Source organism: Salminus brasiliensis, chromosome 7, assembly GCF_030463535.1.
Source record: "Salminus brasiliensis chromosome 7, fSalBra1.hap2, whole genome shotgun sequence".
Classification (NCBI taxonomy): Eukaryota; Metazoa; Chordata; class Actinopteri; order Characiformes; family Bryconidae; genus Salminus; species Salminus brasiliensis.
This window is the reverse complement of record NC_132884.1, coordinates 41,110,834-41,128,936: the sequence shown is the minus strand read 5'-3', so window position 1 is coordinate 41,128,936 and position 18,103 is coordinate 41,110,834. Positions and strand designations below refer to the sequence as shown.

Sequence of the window (18,103 nt, the reverse complement as noted above, 5' to 3'; positions counted from 1 at the left end):
AAGTCTTCTTTCCAGATTAGAAAGCCTTGGTCAGACCACAGAGTCAGCCAGAGTCAGCAACAATGCAATAATTTCCAAACAAATATTAAACAAATGTAAAAATGTAATAAATTCTCAATAATATAATCATCTCAGAAGCAAAATTTTGCACTTAACCTTAAGCCAAATGGGTCTAACACAATGTAACAAATTCTGAATATTGAAATAATTATGTTATATTTAATAATTAAATAAAATTTACCACCAAGACCCTGTATTAAATAATCAAATTGCTATATTTTCAGTCCTTATATTTACATTAACGTCATTTAGCTGACGCTCTTATCCACAGCTACTCCACAAGGTTACTCAGAGGTGGGCCAATGTGGAGTCTGGTCCAAGGACTTTTATCGGTGAATCACAGCACAGTCACCCAGACCAGGAATTGAACCCCAGCCTTTCACATGGTGTGGCAACGCACTAGCAGATAGTGGTGTTATCTGTTGCACCACACAAACCACACTTTAAAAATGGGGTTGAACAGTGTTTTTCAGAATTTCCCAAAGCCAAGATGGGGGTGTGGACTATCAGCATTGTGTTCTAATAAATAGGTCAGTTGTTTAAGCGCCAAAGTGTGCAATCAACCAGCGTCAGACAACACCCACCTTAATCCAACACAGTCTTGTCCTACACACTCCTCAACCCTCCCAGCTCTAAACTCATTGGTAGGTCATACATACATATGGAGGAGCATTGCTGGGAGCTTTGGATGATCACCACCCCACCTCATAATCCCCAACTCCCCAGCTCATCCCAAAAGTATTACATGGAGCTCCACCATCATTCCAGAGGACACACTTCTTCCACTGCTCCACAGCTCCTCAATGCTGGGGGGCTTTATACCCCTCCAGTGCAATATTGGAGGTACTTCTCCACAGATACTAGATAAGCTGTGTTCATGTTTTTTTTTGCACATCTGTGTCAAGCAGCGGGTGTCAGCAATTCAAATTCATAGCTGAAAGTGCTCATTAGAAGGGGTGTCCGCAAACTTTTGAACTTTGAGTGTTAAGTGTATCGTAAATGATATTTATTTATTTCTTCATTTGTTTGTTGATGTTTGATTGTCAGGATAATGAAGATGGGACCTCGAATGAAGGCATCTTTGTATCAAAGATCGTAGAGAACGGGCCGACGGATAAAGAAGGGGGTCTTCAGATTCACGACAGGATAATGGAGGTAGGTGGGGCGGTATTATTCACCTATTCCCAACTGCCAGCGCGTGAAAATGACCGAAAATGACCACAAATGACCACAGTGAAGCTAAAAGTGACCCTAAACCAATGTAAAGCAGTCATTCAACCATTACAGCTGATCTGAAGGTCAGAAGGTGCTGTATATCACTGTCACTGGTTAGCAGTGATGCTAAAGCATGGCTTTGATACGACACAGTCAGGCATCTGTTTCACTCAGACCCGCTGAGCTTAAACCGAGCTCAAATGTAAATATTACACAACCCCCTACCTTGGCTGTGCCTTGTAACCGGGTAGACAACCCGTCCCGTGGCTCAGAAAGCTCTCTCTCACCTCAGAACAGAATCTAGTCTGTTAGGAAAGGCCCGTGGTATCTGGAGGTCACTTTTTTTTAGGGGTGTATAGAAAGCCACGGCTACAGAGCCTGCTTTTATACTGCTGTGAAATGTTGGCGTATAACAATGGACGTATTGAATTTGTCTTATAAATGTGTTATTCTACGCCGTACGTTGGTGGCCCGGGGCTCAGTAATTGTTTAGCTAAGTTAATGTAAATATTTGTACTATATTGCAGTCGTAGCACTGTCCCAAAGGGATGGTACGTTCCACTGCTACATTTAGTAGGCTTGTTATGGCCGTTACTTGTAGGTCATTCTTGTCTGCGTCGGCTTCAGTGATGTATGAAGGGTAGAAAGAAATAACAAGAAAGTGAGAGTACCTCTAAATTGTGAGCGCTCCCACATGAAACTGTGGTAAATCCTGCTGTTAGTTCCTGATATGCCGTAAGCCCCCATGACGCTAGGCTGAGCCACCAAGAGCGACAGCGCTCAAGGCGGCGCCTGGTGACTTAAGGCCACTGGTTTTGAAGTGGGTTACGTGGAGATTGAGCGCCTGGATGAGGTTTGGGAGTCTTTTCAACGTGATGCAGGGTAGCTTTACTGGGGTATCTGATTGCTGATGGCTGACTTTGGGCCTTTGGATTAGCCTCGTTTGCTGAGTGAGCTCTCTGTATGATTATTACATTGTTTTAGGGAAGTCCCAGTCAGGTTTGTCTGCTCCCTGATCCGATCCGAGCTGTGTTGGGATGAATAATTCACCTCCACAGTTTAGATCAGACGAGCTGCTGATTAATCCGATCAGTAAAACCCTTTATTTTCAGTCTCAGTTTCTATAATCAGACTTTCTGGACTGATTTATTTCATTTAGTCGTTTAGTCGTTTAGTCGTTTGAGACTTTTCTTAAAATGACTTTTACAGTGTTTAATATCTTATAATCCAGTCTGATCTCCTCCCTGACCAATCAGCTCCCAGCTCCTTCACAACACTGCAGTCTAATCACACACTACACACATGTGTATGTATGTGTGTAGTGGTGGTACACACTCTGGACTGATATCTGTGGTTGTTGGTCTACTGGTGTGTAATAGCTGTTGTATAGTGGGTGAATGTGCTGTGTGTGTGATTTGGGTTTCTATAGCGTGTGTGTATGTGTGTGTTAGCATTAGCATTAGCCTCCATTCAGTTCTGAATGGGTTCTTCAGTGCTGGTTTATAAACAGAGAAAGGCGAGTGCCGGTTCTGCGGTTCTCCCGCTGGTAAAACAGAGCGTTTCAGTGAGAGTTTTATAAAGGGTCAGATATTATGGTCTGTTTTCCACTGTAAATTAGCTCCACACTGCAGAACCTCGACTCCTTTATTTACGTCCTTGAGGACAAAGGCTCTGAAATTGGATTAGGATTAAAATAGCCAATACCCGATCCGTTAAGATATGCCTGGATCTGCCCTGATCCTGATACACTAGATCAGATCAGGACATCTCTAGTTAAACTACACCATTCACCATTACATTCACCAGCCCTACTCTCCCAAAAAGTACTGGATGGAGCTCCACCATCCATCATTCCAGAGAGCACAGTTCTTCCACTGCTCCACAGCTCAATGCTGGTGGGCTTTATACCCCTCTACTAGCCCACGCCTGGAATCAGGCATGATGTGAACCTGTGTATGTGTGTGCGTTCGCACATCTGTGTAAGCAAAGGGTGCAATGCATTCATTAGAAGAGGTGTCCACAAACTTTTGGAAATATTGTGTAGTTTTGTAAACAATGTTGTAACGAATAATTCTAGTCGCCATTTTTTCTTCCCATGCCCGAACATCCCTTCCGTCAGGAGGCCGCTAGACCTACATGTGTGTTGTTTCTGTCCTTGTCTTTTGAATGATTCAAGCTTTAGTCACTGGGATTATCAGGAGAAAGAAAAGGAAGCAACAGGACACTCAGTGCCCGAGGTCTGTCTGCTGTTCATTGAGTGGTCCTCAAAGAAGGACCTGCTATAGTGAATCAGCACATCCTGCCCACAATGTCATACCGAGACAGTGTGAAGGTACTACAGGCTTTTTAAAGTGTGATGTTCAGAAAGTCGATACGAGTCTTGCATACTTTCGGTGCCTTTAGGAGCTTTATAAATGCACAAAATTGCCCCAGTTTTTAAACCTCTGTAATGGCCTCTCTGCCTTTTGAAAAAGGCATAATTATGCTCTTTGTTAGCAGAGTTTTAGCCTTGAGCTTGTTCTGTGTGCTGAGTTTGGGAATTATGTGTATCTTAGCTGCATTTGAGCACGCTGGGTGGTACCATACACAATCTCTAATTACCACATCTCAAGAAATGAATTTGTGTGGAAATTTAATCAAGGGAGGGGAAATTAATACCAAACGGCTAGCGGCGGTTTCGTTCTTTCCTTTTTTTCTGGGTTTGTATGTAGTTAAACCAACAGCCAGTGGTCCTATCCTGATTTCCCCCACTCAAGAGGAGCAGGAGGCACAGCTGGAGTTTGCATTTTTAAAATCTGTGCCACTGGAATCTTACCACTCTCCCCTCTTCAGTCAGCAGTTACCCCCCCATACCCCCTACCCCCTACCCGAGGAGCTGGATCATTGGATCTTGCATCTCCTTTCCTCAGCTCAGCTGGATCAGGCGTCTCATTCATTCTCCTGCAGCAGTAGGAGGCAGAAGAGGTAGAAGAGAATGTAGTGTCTTACCCAAAACTGTTGCACATTGGTAGCAGGACTGAGCCCTACTCTGCCACATGAAGGGTGGTGGTGTTATCCACTACAATGTCTCAACCATTATGTAGTTGAACGTTTGCAGCATGATGTTCTGTATGTTTTTATAGTAGGTTTATGGATTAGTTTCCTATTGTCATAGTCAACAACTCAACCCAACCCAACCCAAATAAACAAAAAGTCAGTGATCAGTGAATGTGCCTACCTGTAATTAACTCTATATAACATTAGAATAAACTCAAATAAACATAAAGTCAGTGATCAGTGAGAGTCTACCTGTAATTAACTCTATATAACATTAGAATAAACCCAAATAAACATAAAGTCAGTGGTCAGTGAGAGTCTACCTGTAATTAACTCTATATAACATTAGAATAAACCCAAATACACATAAAGTCAGTGATCAGTAAGAGTGTCTACCTGTAATTAACTATATATAACATTAGAATAAACCCAAATAAACATAGTCAGTGATCAGTGAGAGTGTCTACCTGTAATTAACTCTATATAACATTAGAATAAACCTAAATAAACATGAAGTCAGTGGTCAGTAAGAGTGTCTACCTGTAATTTATTCTATATAACATTAGAATAAACCCAAATAAACATAAAGTCAGTGGTCAGTGAGAGTGTCTACCTGTAAAACTCTATATAACATTAGAATAAACCCAAATAAACATAAAGTCTGTGGTCAGTGAGAGTGTCTACCTGTAATTAACTCTATATAACCTTAGAATAAACCCAAATAAACATAAAGTCTGTGGTCAGTGAGAATGTCTACCTGTAATTAACTCTATATAACATTAGAATAAACCCAAATAAACAAAGTCAGCGGTCAGTGGGAGTGTCTACCTGTAATTAACTCTATATAACATTAGAATAACCCCAAATGAACAAATTCAATGGGTCAGAATGTGCTGTTGGTCAGTAAAGATCACAGGTTTGGGTGCTGATCTTCTCTGTGAACTCCAGCCACTGTATGGATGTGATCAGTTCCACCAGCAGATCACCTGATCTACTTTGATAAAGGCCTGGAGTGGGAACTGGAAATCTTCCTCCAGAAGGGTGCTGGAAATTTCTAATGTTTATATTATTTATCTGTTCTAATATCAGTGTTTTTGAACAAATAAAGGTTCACTGCCCAGATAAGCAGCTTTATGTAGTACCTTCTCAAACACTATGTAGTAATCCGTGGATTTTACCAACAGACTGTAATTTATGTGGTGCTTCATTGTTCTGGCACTCTTTGTTGGCCGGATTTGAAACCATTAATTATAGCACTCACACTACTGAAACTGGCTCAATGCCACAGGTGGTGAATATGATCCTCACACACAGTGACACAGCATCGCAACAGGTGCGTAGCACATTTCAGCACAGCAACAGACTCCAAAAAAACAAGCTGCGGGAGGCGGCCAGGACATGCACAATGAGTAATAATTGCCCACAGCCATGTAACACATAAACAGCCTCAGACTGTGGGGCATCCTTTCAGAACGTGGTTCATCTCGGTTCCATCGCCTTCAGTAATCAATACAAGTTACCAGAGACCAGAGAAGCGCCGACTTCATCTGGGTTTCTGGTCAGAATACGTAGAAGAAGTTCTGTCATAATTTAAGACAGGCTTCGTGCACATGTTCTTCTCAGCAGCAGCCGTCCTCTGAAAGAAGCTTTGTAAAAACACAAGCAGATCAGGAGAAACACCGTCCATGCATCATCCCCAAACAGCTTGCCGCGGGGACCATCCAAGCTTTGTGACTGAGCTCGCAGCTAATGAAACGCAGCTGCCGTGCCTCACGCCAGCCCAAAAAAACCAAAGCAGCAAAAACAAAGGCCTTAATTGCTAACATCTATCTGTGAGAAACCGAGATCTCCACGAAAGCTCCAGAGTCAAACTCCCGTGGTGGCGTTAGCCGCAGGAAGGTTACATGTACGTACGTAACACGTTCAGATAGAGCCAGCATCTCTCCACAGCGTCCAAAAAAAAGCAGGAGGCGTTTAAATGGGAGATGTCCCCGTGCAGCTACGGTGAGGCGGACTCCAACGCATCGCTGGATGAATAGCTCCTTGTTTGGTTCAGACGTTTTCTCGTAAAACAGAAACAGCCTCGGCTGCTGTGTTTGTCTTCGCTTGCTCTCCACAAGCTGAAAATCTTCACACTTCGGAAGGAGTCGTGTTTGCTTGCAGATTTGATAAATATGCTTTGCTGGACTGAACCCAAGGGTTTGCACTTACAGAATCTTGGCATTAAACTGTGAGCTGGCACAAGGTTTCATTTGTTCATGTGTAGCCGTAGCAGATCTTGACATTTTGTGACAACCAAGTATGTCTGTATTTTTGAAAGGTGTTTCAAATTGAAAAGTTTCACAGTTTATTCACACTTTATTTGTATCATATTTTCATTCAAATGCATATATGAGAGATCTGGTTTATTTTTACAAAAGTAGCAAGTTCTCATTTTTCTTGCTTATTGCCAACATTTAGCTTCACAATAAACTTACTTATAAACTCCTTTCACAAAAAAAGAGTCAACTTGCATGTTTAAAGTGTAAAGTAAACTTGCTGCATGAGGATGATCAGGCTATAAATACCTGCAAGTGTGTGACAAGACTCAGACTATGAGAATAGTGCAGTACAGTGCAGTGAGGGTCTCGTTGGATGTGTGGAAAATGGGTCGCAATACAGATACAGTTAATGATTGGCTAAAAGGAGTGACTGCATCTGGGCATGGTCAAAGACCATAGTATTAAGGAAGTAGCTGAATCTGCAGGTGTATAGAAAGCATACGGTCATACGGGTCTACCAGCAGTGGCAGAAATCCCAGTCTACAGGAAATTCTCCTCATTCTCCAGAAGTGAGCGAAGGCCTCTTGCGGGCCACTCTGCTCCATATTTTGATGGTATGCAGCTCCCTGCGGATTGAAGTTGGTGGTGAAGGACCTGCACTTACTTCTAGAAGCAGTTCTTGACTGGAAGTGAAGCAGTTTTCATTTACAAGCCATGAAACACGACAGCGGTTCCTGTCTGTCAGGTTAACTTTTGGACACAATTCTGAGAAGAATTTGCTGTAGACTGATATTTTCATATTATATATGTTATTACTATATTATATTTTATATAGGAAAAATATGTTTATTTACTTAGTACATACATTATTTTTTATATTATTACTATATTATATTTTATGTAGGGAAAATATGTTTATTTACTTAGTACATACATTACATATATTACTAAAAAACTATATTTACCTGCATCTGTTCTAATGGGATCTGAAGCTTCTACAGTAAAACATGATTTTAAATAATGTGATTAAGTGCCAGAACTGTATATACAGCTCATTTCAGGTTATTTTCGTTTTGTAAGTCAAATAATTTGATTAATCCTAAAGTGTTTTCTTCCCTAGAAATGTCAAAGTACACTACAATGCCAGCACTGTCATCTGAATCCATCCCTTAATGTCTTTCCCACAATTGGACCTCTGTCTGTTACTATATGAAATCAGTGCTAATAGAGTTAAGTGAAAATCAGATTTGTCTGAGCAGCGGTGCAGTGGAGATGTTGGAATAGGCTGAGATTGTAAATGTCACCCTGTTAAAGGCTGCAAACACCCACAGGTCAGAGGTTGAACAACAACAGCCTTTAAAAGCCCCACCACTGAGGCACCACACCGTTTTCAGTTATCTGAGAGGGTGAAACCCGGAAAGGGCTCATGGATTCATGCTCGCCCTGTTAGACTGTGCTTTATCCCTGCAGAAACACAGATCTGAGGTTTGTGGTAAAGTTTGTAGAGACATTTGGATAATTTGCTGTTATTTGCTGAACATTTCTGTTATTCAATCAGTGAAGAGACCCATACTTGTACTGTAGCATCCAATTAATCAATAAATTGATCAAGGATTATTTATATAGCACTTTTGTTTTAATAAATCAAATGTAAATGTATATTGCTTTACAAGTGATTGACAAAACAGGTTTAATTGACAAAAATAGCTTGCAAAATTAACAAAATTTTTACTTCCAAAAAATGACAAATCATAGATTGTAAAATAATAACAAAATTTATATAATAGAAAATGATACAATACTATGTAATACAAATAAATATATGTTATTACAATAATAATGGAATAGGAACTAAAATCTTAAAATCTATAATCAACAAGTAATAAAATGTAGAAATTAAAAATAAAAAAGGACTAATAAACAATGAATAAAAATTTATTTTTTAAATAAAACACTACATAAAAAGTCAGCATATTGCATTGTCTAGTGGATCTGTGGCCAGTACATTAGTTTTGGTTTTTGTGTTAGATAAGGAGTAATATATTAGTATGGACACTGTAAAGCACAGCTGTTATTGCCAATATTACTTTTATAATGTTGGGCACCTTAATACAGTGTTCTGCTGAGGCACTATTAACATTTCACTGAACACAACATTAATTATGAGCCATGGAGCTCTGGATACTATTTGCAAAAATAATAAGAAAACAAAACCTCATCTTTAGATCTTTAGTGTGTGTTCGTCCAATAGAAACTCATCCTTTATATCATCAAGCAAATCTGATTGACTACATTTTGATATATTTGATTATTTTAATATATCTCATATCTGATTTTGATATATGTTTTTACCAATTTAGGCTGGATTTCCTCAAAGCAGCTTAGCAGAAAGATGATTCTTAAACGGTTCGAGTGAAGATCACACTAAACACTCCCTCTACCAGTTAATGAAGATCTTTGGGGAGACTGGAGGTTCTTTGTGAGGGCCACAAGTTGAGGAAGATGAGAAAGTTGTGATTCCCTGCTGTAATAAATGTAATATTAAAAACAATGACATATTACCAGGCACATTTTCAGCTACCCCGCATTTTTACTGTATCTTACCATTCAGATTCTGAGTTGTTGGTAATCGTTACACCCCAGATAGTTCCTGTTCTCTATATGGAGTTGCCCAAACAGTGAGATTACCCACAAAGTAGCACTTAACACCTCCTTCAGCTGGACTGGGTGCTAAATGGACACTACTGAATAGACAGTGTTGGGAAAGGGGCCCATTGGTAGCATACAGATGAGCTTTTAGCTTCTTCGGTTTTGAAGTGAGGGTGTTAGCATTCCTTTCTTCTCTTGGTTAAACGGGAGCTGGTAGTTTGAACAGCTGTAATGAAAGAGAGAGGAGGCGGAAGAGCTTGAAATGTAGTTATTTATAGTTGAAGAGTTGAGTATTGTCAGGTTTTTACAATGAAGCGTGTTTAAGGGCTCATATCCTGGAAAACCCAATTTTCCTATCTTTTCATTTAATAGAAGAGTTTGATGTAGTATGTAAAAGCTGTGAAAATGGGAATGTCCAGTTAGAGCTGGGCGATATGACGATATTTTATGATGATAAACATTGTGTATCGTGAAAGAAAGTCTTTAAATATCGTGATATAGTATTTTAACCCTATCGCTCAGCCTTATGTCCAGTTCATATGGTCCATATATGGAAAACTAAGCGCCATTGTAGCTTCAATTGTTGTGCCTGCGATGTCACATAACCTACACATTTACATATAGCCACCTTTTCAGTCTGGAAGAGTTTAGCCCTGCCCACTTGACTGCTGTGAGGTAGGATCCAGGGTAGTCAGTCAGAACAGAGCTTGCTGACGCCAGTGCCGACCAATATCGCTTAAGAGTGACGAGGGGAAAGAGCACCATCTACCCACCCGGAGAGAGCACGGCCAATTGTGCTCTCTCAGACTCCGGTCGCTGATGGCAAAGCGGCCTGACTTGGGATCCGAACTTGCGACCCCCTGGGGGAAAAAAACATACTAATAAACTAATGAATTATTTTTAGATTTAATTTGCCCTTGCAGACCAACCCAGGCATCTCTCCCCCCTTCCCCTTAATTTTTTGATACGAATGTCTCTCTTCAAAACCATCCATTAATTTTTTATTATACTACACTACATGGGTTTGAAACCCCTCACCTCCCTTGTCCTCTTTTTCATGCTACTGCTATATACACCAGCCTTTATACACCAGCTTCTGTCTGAGGAAGTCAAGGAGGATTACTAAGGACTCCACCCAGCCAAGCCACTGCCTGTTTTCACAGCTGCCCAGCGGCAGGAGGTACAGAAGCTTGAAGACCAGAACCAGCCGGTTCAGAGACAGCTTCCATCCTCAAGCAGTTCGACTGCTGAATGAACAATAGCTTGTGGACTGTGGACCTTTTCTGTGCCATCACACCTCCTCCCCAACCCTATGCTCAGTCACACACTGCACCCACAAAGACTTTCCCCCACCCACCCACACTACACCTGAACTCACACCCATCTGTAAATAATGTAAACATTCAGATTCCATCAAACCTGTACATTTACCTGCTTAAACCAGTGTAATACTGTAAATAGAGAGTTTGTATATGTATGGTATAAGTTAATGTGTAGATATTCAGCATTTCTATTTTGTAAAGATGTTTCATACTCCAATTAATTAATTGATTAATTAATTCCTGTATTTTTATTTTATTTTTTATTAAACTCCTCTTATGTTGCATACATGTGTTATCTATATCATTTGAAATATAAGATCTGGAGCTGTGGATACTATTTGTAAAGTATTTCAGTCAGTTAGCAAGTTAGCAGTCTTCCCAGCCTAGGATGTGCAATGTATCTGGTGTAACGGTCCAGGCCGTCAGTTATTCAGAGTTCAGCTGGATGCTTGATGCCTTCATCTAGCTGCACTACTTCAATAGCAAACACAACTCAGTACCAGCTTGGCCATTTTTGGATCACAGGCTCCAATCTTAGCTTCTCCGGGGACAGAGACTCAGCATGGGGTTGAAACCCCTCACCTCCCTTGTCTTTTTTTCTAGGCTACTACTAAGATGTCAGAGCACATGGCATCTTTAGCTTGGCATGTGTCACAAGGTCCCTCTGAGTTTATTTCTGACCAGAGACGACAGCTATTTCACGGAGGGAGGGATCACATGTTGTTTGGTATCTGATGGCAAGAAGCAGCCCTTTGTGAAGGACTTTATTGGATTTGGGCTCCTGCACTGCCGGTGTGTGTGTTTGTGTGTGTGTGTGTGTGTGTCCTGCCCAGACAAGGAGAGCGGGCGGGCGGTCCGATGGAGCTGGAGCTAGCACGTCTGTGAGAGTGCTTTATAGGGGTCTGTGAGTCCCAGATGAGACTCCAGCCACTCGCTACAGTCCTGCCTGGCTCAGCTAACTGAACATTAAATCCAGTGGAGGTCTTAAAGGAGCCATAATCAGCTTCTGGTGCTGGCTGCTGTTGAAGCCGTGCCTGCTGGGAAAGAGTTGGGCAGCTTTGTTTTGTTTAGGGGGTGAGGGAGTGAGAGTAGCTGTGGCTGGAATGAGTTGGGCTTTGCGATTTGCGATGTGTATGGACGTCGTGGTCACACAAATGTACACTGGCTTTCGTTTTCGGTGTTGCGTGGTCTGTAAGACACCGTAGATTCTTAAAAATAGGTCGAATTCCGCAAACAAATGCATGAAGGGTGTATGAACGGTACATGTTTTCATACCTAACCATCGTGATCCGGACCCCTGCTAGCCCCCGCTAGACTGGGTCCGAAATGATTCCCTTTGTCTGCGGTGAGTGGTCATTGCTGACAGTAAGGGTGATCGGATACAGAGCAGCCGACTGACCTCGGCTCAGTTTCTCAACACCTTCATTGCATTTAGATCATTTTTAAATGGCAGAGAGAGTGGTATCTTATTAAATTTCATAAGATGAGCTGAATGAATCAGTTCCAAATCCAGAACAAATGAGGGTTGTTATGTTATTGTTTTCTAAAAGTAATAAATAAATAGTAGAACAAGGTCATTAACTAGTTAGTATCCCACCCTGTGAGGCTTCATGATTGGTTTCTGATTGGTGTATGAACTTAATTTAGTGGGTTTTGTCAATGAATTCTGATTAGTTGCATGACTGTGCAATTAATCACAATTAATCACACATTTGTTTCGATTTGTACTTTGTTGAAATTTCACCCGAATTAAGCTTCACATGTGTAAACTAGGGTTACTTCTTGGTAGAGCTGGGCAATATGACGATATTTTAGTGTATCGTGATAAATTTAGTTATGGTGACAGACGTAAGCTTCTCTAATCATATGGAGGAGACTGTTAGTGCTTAATAAACATCTACTGATCAGCTGCAGATTTCTAACATTACTAACAGTGTCATTAGACTGGGTTAATTAGATGAAGAGCAGCAGATGTTATAAAGTATAAATCACTGTATTCAGTCCAGGAGAGGATCTGAATAGTAGTGATGTTTTTAGTCTGTAATTATATGTATTGTCATAAATATCGGGTATCGTGAATAAAGTCTTTAAATATCGTGATGTAGTATTTTTACCGGCTCCTGCAATGTCTCCAGCTTCTCCAGTTTCCAGCCAACCTCAGCCTTGGTAGTAAATGGTTGATGGTAGTACGTCTACATTGGTCGATAGCTTGAGTTTGAGATGCTTAGATATGCAAAGATATCCATGTAAAAATGCCTGAGGATTCTTGTGTTGCTGGGACTTGACAGCAGTTAAATCTTGCCTAAAGTGACACGAATGTCCATTTACTTTTACAGCATTTCTGTTTAGCGCTTATCCAGGGTTCTTACATGTAAATCATGTTAGTGGTGTCCAGTAGACCACCATCACATCATCCTTAGGTAGGTTTGACCTCATAGGGTTTATGTATTCTGGTGACGGCTGTGGCTCTCGAGGGTTTGGTATGGCTCCTTAAGGCACTGGTCCTCTAAAAAACAACCCTGTGGAACCATTTAGGACCCATTTGAGACTCACTGTATTTAAGAAACCTCTTAAAAATTGATCTGTGTACTATCTGAAGGGGTTCTGACATTATTACAAGCCTTGGAACCTTTTTTGGTGCTATATAGAACCATACTTTTTGAGGGTATAACATTTAGAATCCAGCCCAGAACAGAGCCTTGTGATCAAGTCTCATCTAAAACGCTGGGACTAGTGTTTAAGAAAATACACCATTAGCCTTTCCTTATTAATGGCCATCACCATGCTAATTTATGGGCTGTAAAAGGTCTAAGGGACCCAGAATTGGCATGTGTAATCAAAGCTAATTGTCTTGTCAATCAATCAACCAGGCTTGCGTAAAAATAACAGCAACAATAGTCTCAGATTGCCTGGCCAGCTGCTCTCTCAGTCAGACGCTCTTAACCCCCCCCCACCACACCACCTTCTGTGATGGCTGCCCACCCTACTCCTCCCCACCCTACCATCTCCCTAATTAACAACCCCTTAATTAAATACTAATAGGCTGATTAACAGGCCCTTGGTCGGACTGTAATAGCTCTTTGCTTCCTTCTGGTTTCCCTCAGTAACTCAGGCCAGGCCTCCAGGTCTTTTTCATCAGGCGCCGTGCTTTAAGGGTCCAGAGCTGGCGGAGTTTAGACTGTCATGGTCCAACTCCTATATGCATGATGGATGTTAGGAAAGGAGCATGCCTGTTGCATGGCTGGGGATTATTTTATTTAAATGCAATGTGCAAAATAAAGTTTAGGGTGAACAATAGCAGATTTGGAAGGGGGCTTTAAATGGCCATGTCATGTTGGCTGACCTTACAAGAGAAGAGTCAGGTTTGGATATGTTGTTGGTGTCAGGAGAGGCCTTGCGTTGTGTTATAGCCATTTCAAAGAATAAAACAATAAAAAAAATGTACCAAAGAAGAGGACGGGGCAGTTTATTGAAAATGAATAAACAATGTAATTGTGCCCATGTCAGTTTTTCCGATTTTTTAAATTTCTATGAGTTCACATACTGTCCCTTTAAAAAACATACAACCGCATCATCAACATGGAGAACTCTAACACCGAACCAACAGAGCCACTCAAGCAGCTTATAGAATCGCTCATTAATCATAATCGAGGTAAAATGTTTCATTAATAGTGATACTGATTTGAGATCATATCGCTCTGCCCTACCAAATACATCTTTGGGCATTTTTAGGCCATGATTCAAAAGAGCTAATTTGGATGTGGACCCACCAGAAATGGTGGATCCACATCCGTCCACTAATGCATAGTCTTTTAAACTCAACAGGAAGGCATACCAACCAATCAAATAAGCACAGTAGCAGTTCAGTAGGACATCTAATATGAGTCCAGGGTCATATTTACAGGGTCAACTGACCTCACGACATCTGAACAAACTTTTCCTATAGGAGCTCTGTGTACTTCAATAATTCCAGACTGTGGGTCACCATCTGTTTCTCTACAGACTCTGTTATCAGCCTCCTCCTTTTACCCTGTTTGTTCTTCAGTGCTCAGGACCCCACAGGACTGACCACCACAGGGCAGACTGTAGTATTTTTGGGGTGGTGGGTCAGCATTCTCAGCACTGCAGTGACTCTGACTGACATGAAGGTGGTGGTGGCGAGTGTGAGTGTGTGTGTTAGTAGTGTGTGTCGGGCTGCTGGTGGTACGAGTGGATCAGATGCAGCAGTGCTGCTGGTGTGCTTAAACACTGTGTCTGTCTGTTCACTCACTGTCCACTCTCTATTAGACACTCCTCCTACCTAGCTGCTCCACCTTGTAGATGGAGGTAAAGTCAGAGACAGGAGCTCTAAGATCTGCTGCTGCACAGTGTGTGTTGGCCATCCTCTAGTCCTTCATTAGTGCCCACAGGACATTGCTGGCTGGATATTTCTGGATGAGGTGTTTAAGCACTCCAGCAGCACTGCTGTGTGTGATCCACTCGTACCACCAGCCCAACACACACTGCTAACACACTCACACCACCATGTCAGTCAGTGTCACTGCAATGCTGAGACTGACCCTTCACCCCAAAAAATACTATAGTCTGCTCTGTGGAGGTCAGTCCTGTGGGGTCCTGAGCACTGAAGAACAAACAGGGTGAAAGGAGGAGGCTGATAACAGAGTCTGCAGAGAAACAGATGGATACAGTCTGGAATAATAGAACTACACAGTGCTTCCATATGGGAATATGTGCCAAGCTCATTCCAACCAGGGGTGGTCATAATATTCTGATATGATTGTGTAGACCACAGACCTTCCTGAATTTTGCTCTACATGTTTGTTTAGAGGACGGGAACCTTGATTAAGACTGTTTGACAGCGAGATGACTCTGTAAGTGGTTTGATTTTGCGGAATAGTTAGCGTTTCCGTTATGGCAGGAATTTCGAACAAGCTTTAGAGTTCGGTTCAAGTAGCTGGGTTGTTTTTGTATTCTGACAGCTTTCTAACAACATCAGTGTAAGATGTTGCCTAATAAAATGTATAATGTTTATAAAGCCCTCTGACTCACAAACTCCCCCAGTTCTGGAACGGTGGTGCTGCAGTTGGGGTAATTCCTGATTTGTTGTTTAGCAGTAGTAAGACTGTCAGCCAATGTTCTCCAAACACGGCCTAAAAAGAGAGAAGTCATTTACTGTCCTTTCCGTGTTTTTTTTATGGTGATGCATGGAGATAGTCTTCCTGTTTAAAAGCTGGGATCCCAGTATTATCGTTCCTCCCCTGAGCCGACCCAGAGTTACTGCCGCCCTTGTAAATGTGCTTATTGAAACGGCCATACTGTAATTTAAACAAAGTTTGTGCTGTATTTCAGCGCTCGTTCACGACCCAACATTAATGTCTTTCTGCATGCGAGAGGCGGCCCTACAGTCACATTTCCTATCATAAATCACAGCCCTACAGGTCTGAACCTTTTCTCGTTTTGCTAACAAATGGAAAATTGTACCGTGCAAAGCTCCAATGTGTCTGTACTCTCAGAGCTGCTCTGCTCTGGGCCAGGATTTGGAGTTGGTCCAGGATTTACTCAATTTCCAGACAAAATGACCATTAAGTACATGCTGTTCAGTTTTCAGGAGATATTTCTGGGGAGATTAGGTATAATCTAATTCACTTGCATAAAGAAATTCAAAGGAAAATAAGTGACAATACAAGAGTTTCCATAACTGGAGTTCATAAAAATGGTTAAACTGAGATACTGAGAAAATGGGAAGCCATTGCAGCAATTGTGCAAGACCTGATAGGTCACCAAAACTGTCCACATCAAATGAATAGATAGATAAACTTTGAGAGCTTTAAGCTTTCTTCTTTTTAAGAGAGGAGAACCTATATCTTCACTTTTTGTTCGGATCAGAGAATATTCATAGGTCTTCTTTCGATTTCCATATTTTACAATGAGAAGAAGAATCAATTTCATGAGTCTGAAAAGATGTGGAGCAAATCAGGATGTTCTGACTGAGAAAAGTAAATGGACAGATCAAACCAAGTAGCTACTGAACAATGGACTGAGCAGACTGGAGTCCAGACCTCCTAATCATTGAATGTGTTTGGAAAGGCTTGAATGGTAAGAAGCAGAAAATGGTCTGACTTCTAAGATTGAACTTCAGAGATCCAGATACTCTGGAAAGTAAAAGTGGAGCTCTAAACACCCACAAACATCTGATATTAGATTTAGTTTTTGAGGCTTTTGAATGATTTTCTGTTAAATATGTTTTCTGACACTGATAAATTAATATCTCATACTTAATACATCATATTTTAACTGGAATTAAATAAATAAAAAAATGTGGTCTCTGGCTTAGTAGTACGTATGGTTTCGGATTGGTCTTTGGACAGAAACTTTCAGCTGTAGGATCCTTTAGTACACTTCATCTAATGGGGCCCATGTGTTTTTATCCAACGCCCCAACTTAGGGGTGAATCAGTTAAAGCCCTTGGAAGCATCACAAAGGACACATGGCCAGAGTTTGATGAGTCGGGCCTTTTTTGGAGGTAGGCCTCAACTATCAAACTCCCTCTCTATGGCCCTGACGCCTCCTAATCCCAGCATCGCGGGCTGCTTTAGAAATTCCTCCACACCCGTCCCCGCTAGCTTTTCCTTCGAGAGCCATTTGAATAAGCAGTCTTTCACAGTCCAAACAAAGTGGAACCAGCAACTGCTGTGCACAGTTCTCATGCAAATGTGTGCAAATACAAAACATTGTTCCCGAGCCGGCTCTTTGTTTGCCTCCGACCCCTCCGCGCCCTGCCCCTGACCCCCAGAGAGAGATGTAGTCCCTTTCACATTCACCTTCTTCATTTGATTTGAGACTTCCTACTCCTTTCAAGCCAGAGACAGGGAAATATGCCAGCCTTGTTGCAGCGAGTAAAATGAAGATCTGAAGTAGGCTGATAAATAAATCTGCTGGAGTGAGTGAGCCTGGGTGCTTCTTGAATGTGGAGTAAGGAACATGGCCTCTGTAGACGGCACTGCTTACGCTGTTGGATGCAATGCAATCCCAAACACACCAACCAAGACATCCAACCGAATCCAGCCCCGAAACACGGAATATTAAGCACAGCAGTAAAGGGCAAGCTGACCACAATCAGGACGCTCAAGGAGACACAAGAAGAGCAGAACATCTCTCAGGCATTCTGGAGACCACCTGCTGAGATCGCAGTGCTCTCAGCCAGGGTCAGTGTCACGGTGTCAAACATGTACTTGAGATGTCTTAACCTTACAGCTGTCCAGATTCACACTCGTAATTTAATAGCGTGCTAGAATTTGGCCAATTTTGTTTGTCTAGGAGGGTTCCATGTACAGTCCATTTTGCCACTGGCAGCAACACAACCCCAAGGCACGATAGATCCATCTTCTTGCATCACAGTTGGCAAGGTGTTCTTTCACCTAGTACACCTGTCTATTTTTAATTCTTCAGTCCGAAGCACTTGTAATTTGCCTTCTCTAGATGTTCAAGTGTTTGTGGACATTCCTTCTAATGAATGCATCCAGCTAATTTACATTGCACCCATTGCTGACACAGATATGC

General features: G+C 41.7%; 1 protein-coding gene across 1 annotated transcript in view; it reads left to right on the top strand.

Moving 5' to 3' along the window:
* pdzrn3b (PDZ domain containing RING finger 3b) overlaps nucleotides 1–18,103 on the top strand; it is a 147,656-nt gene that overhangs the window by 15,462 nt on the left and 114,091 nt on the right. The window contains exon 3 of the mRNA XM_072684913.1: nucleotides 1,108–1,215. Coding sequence (XP_072541014.1) covers nucleotides 1,108–1,215 — 108 coding nt within the window. The remainder of the gene's footprint in view (nucleotides 1–1,107; nucleotides 1,216–18,103) is intronic.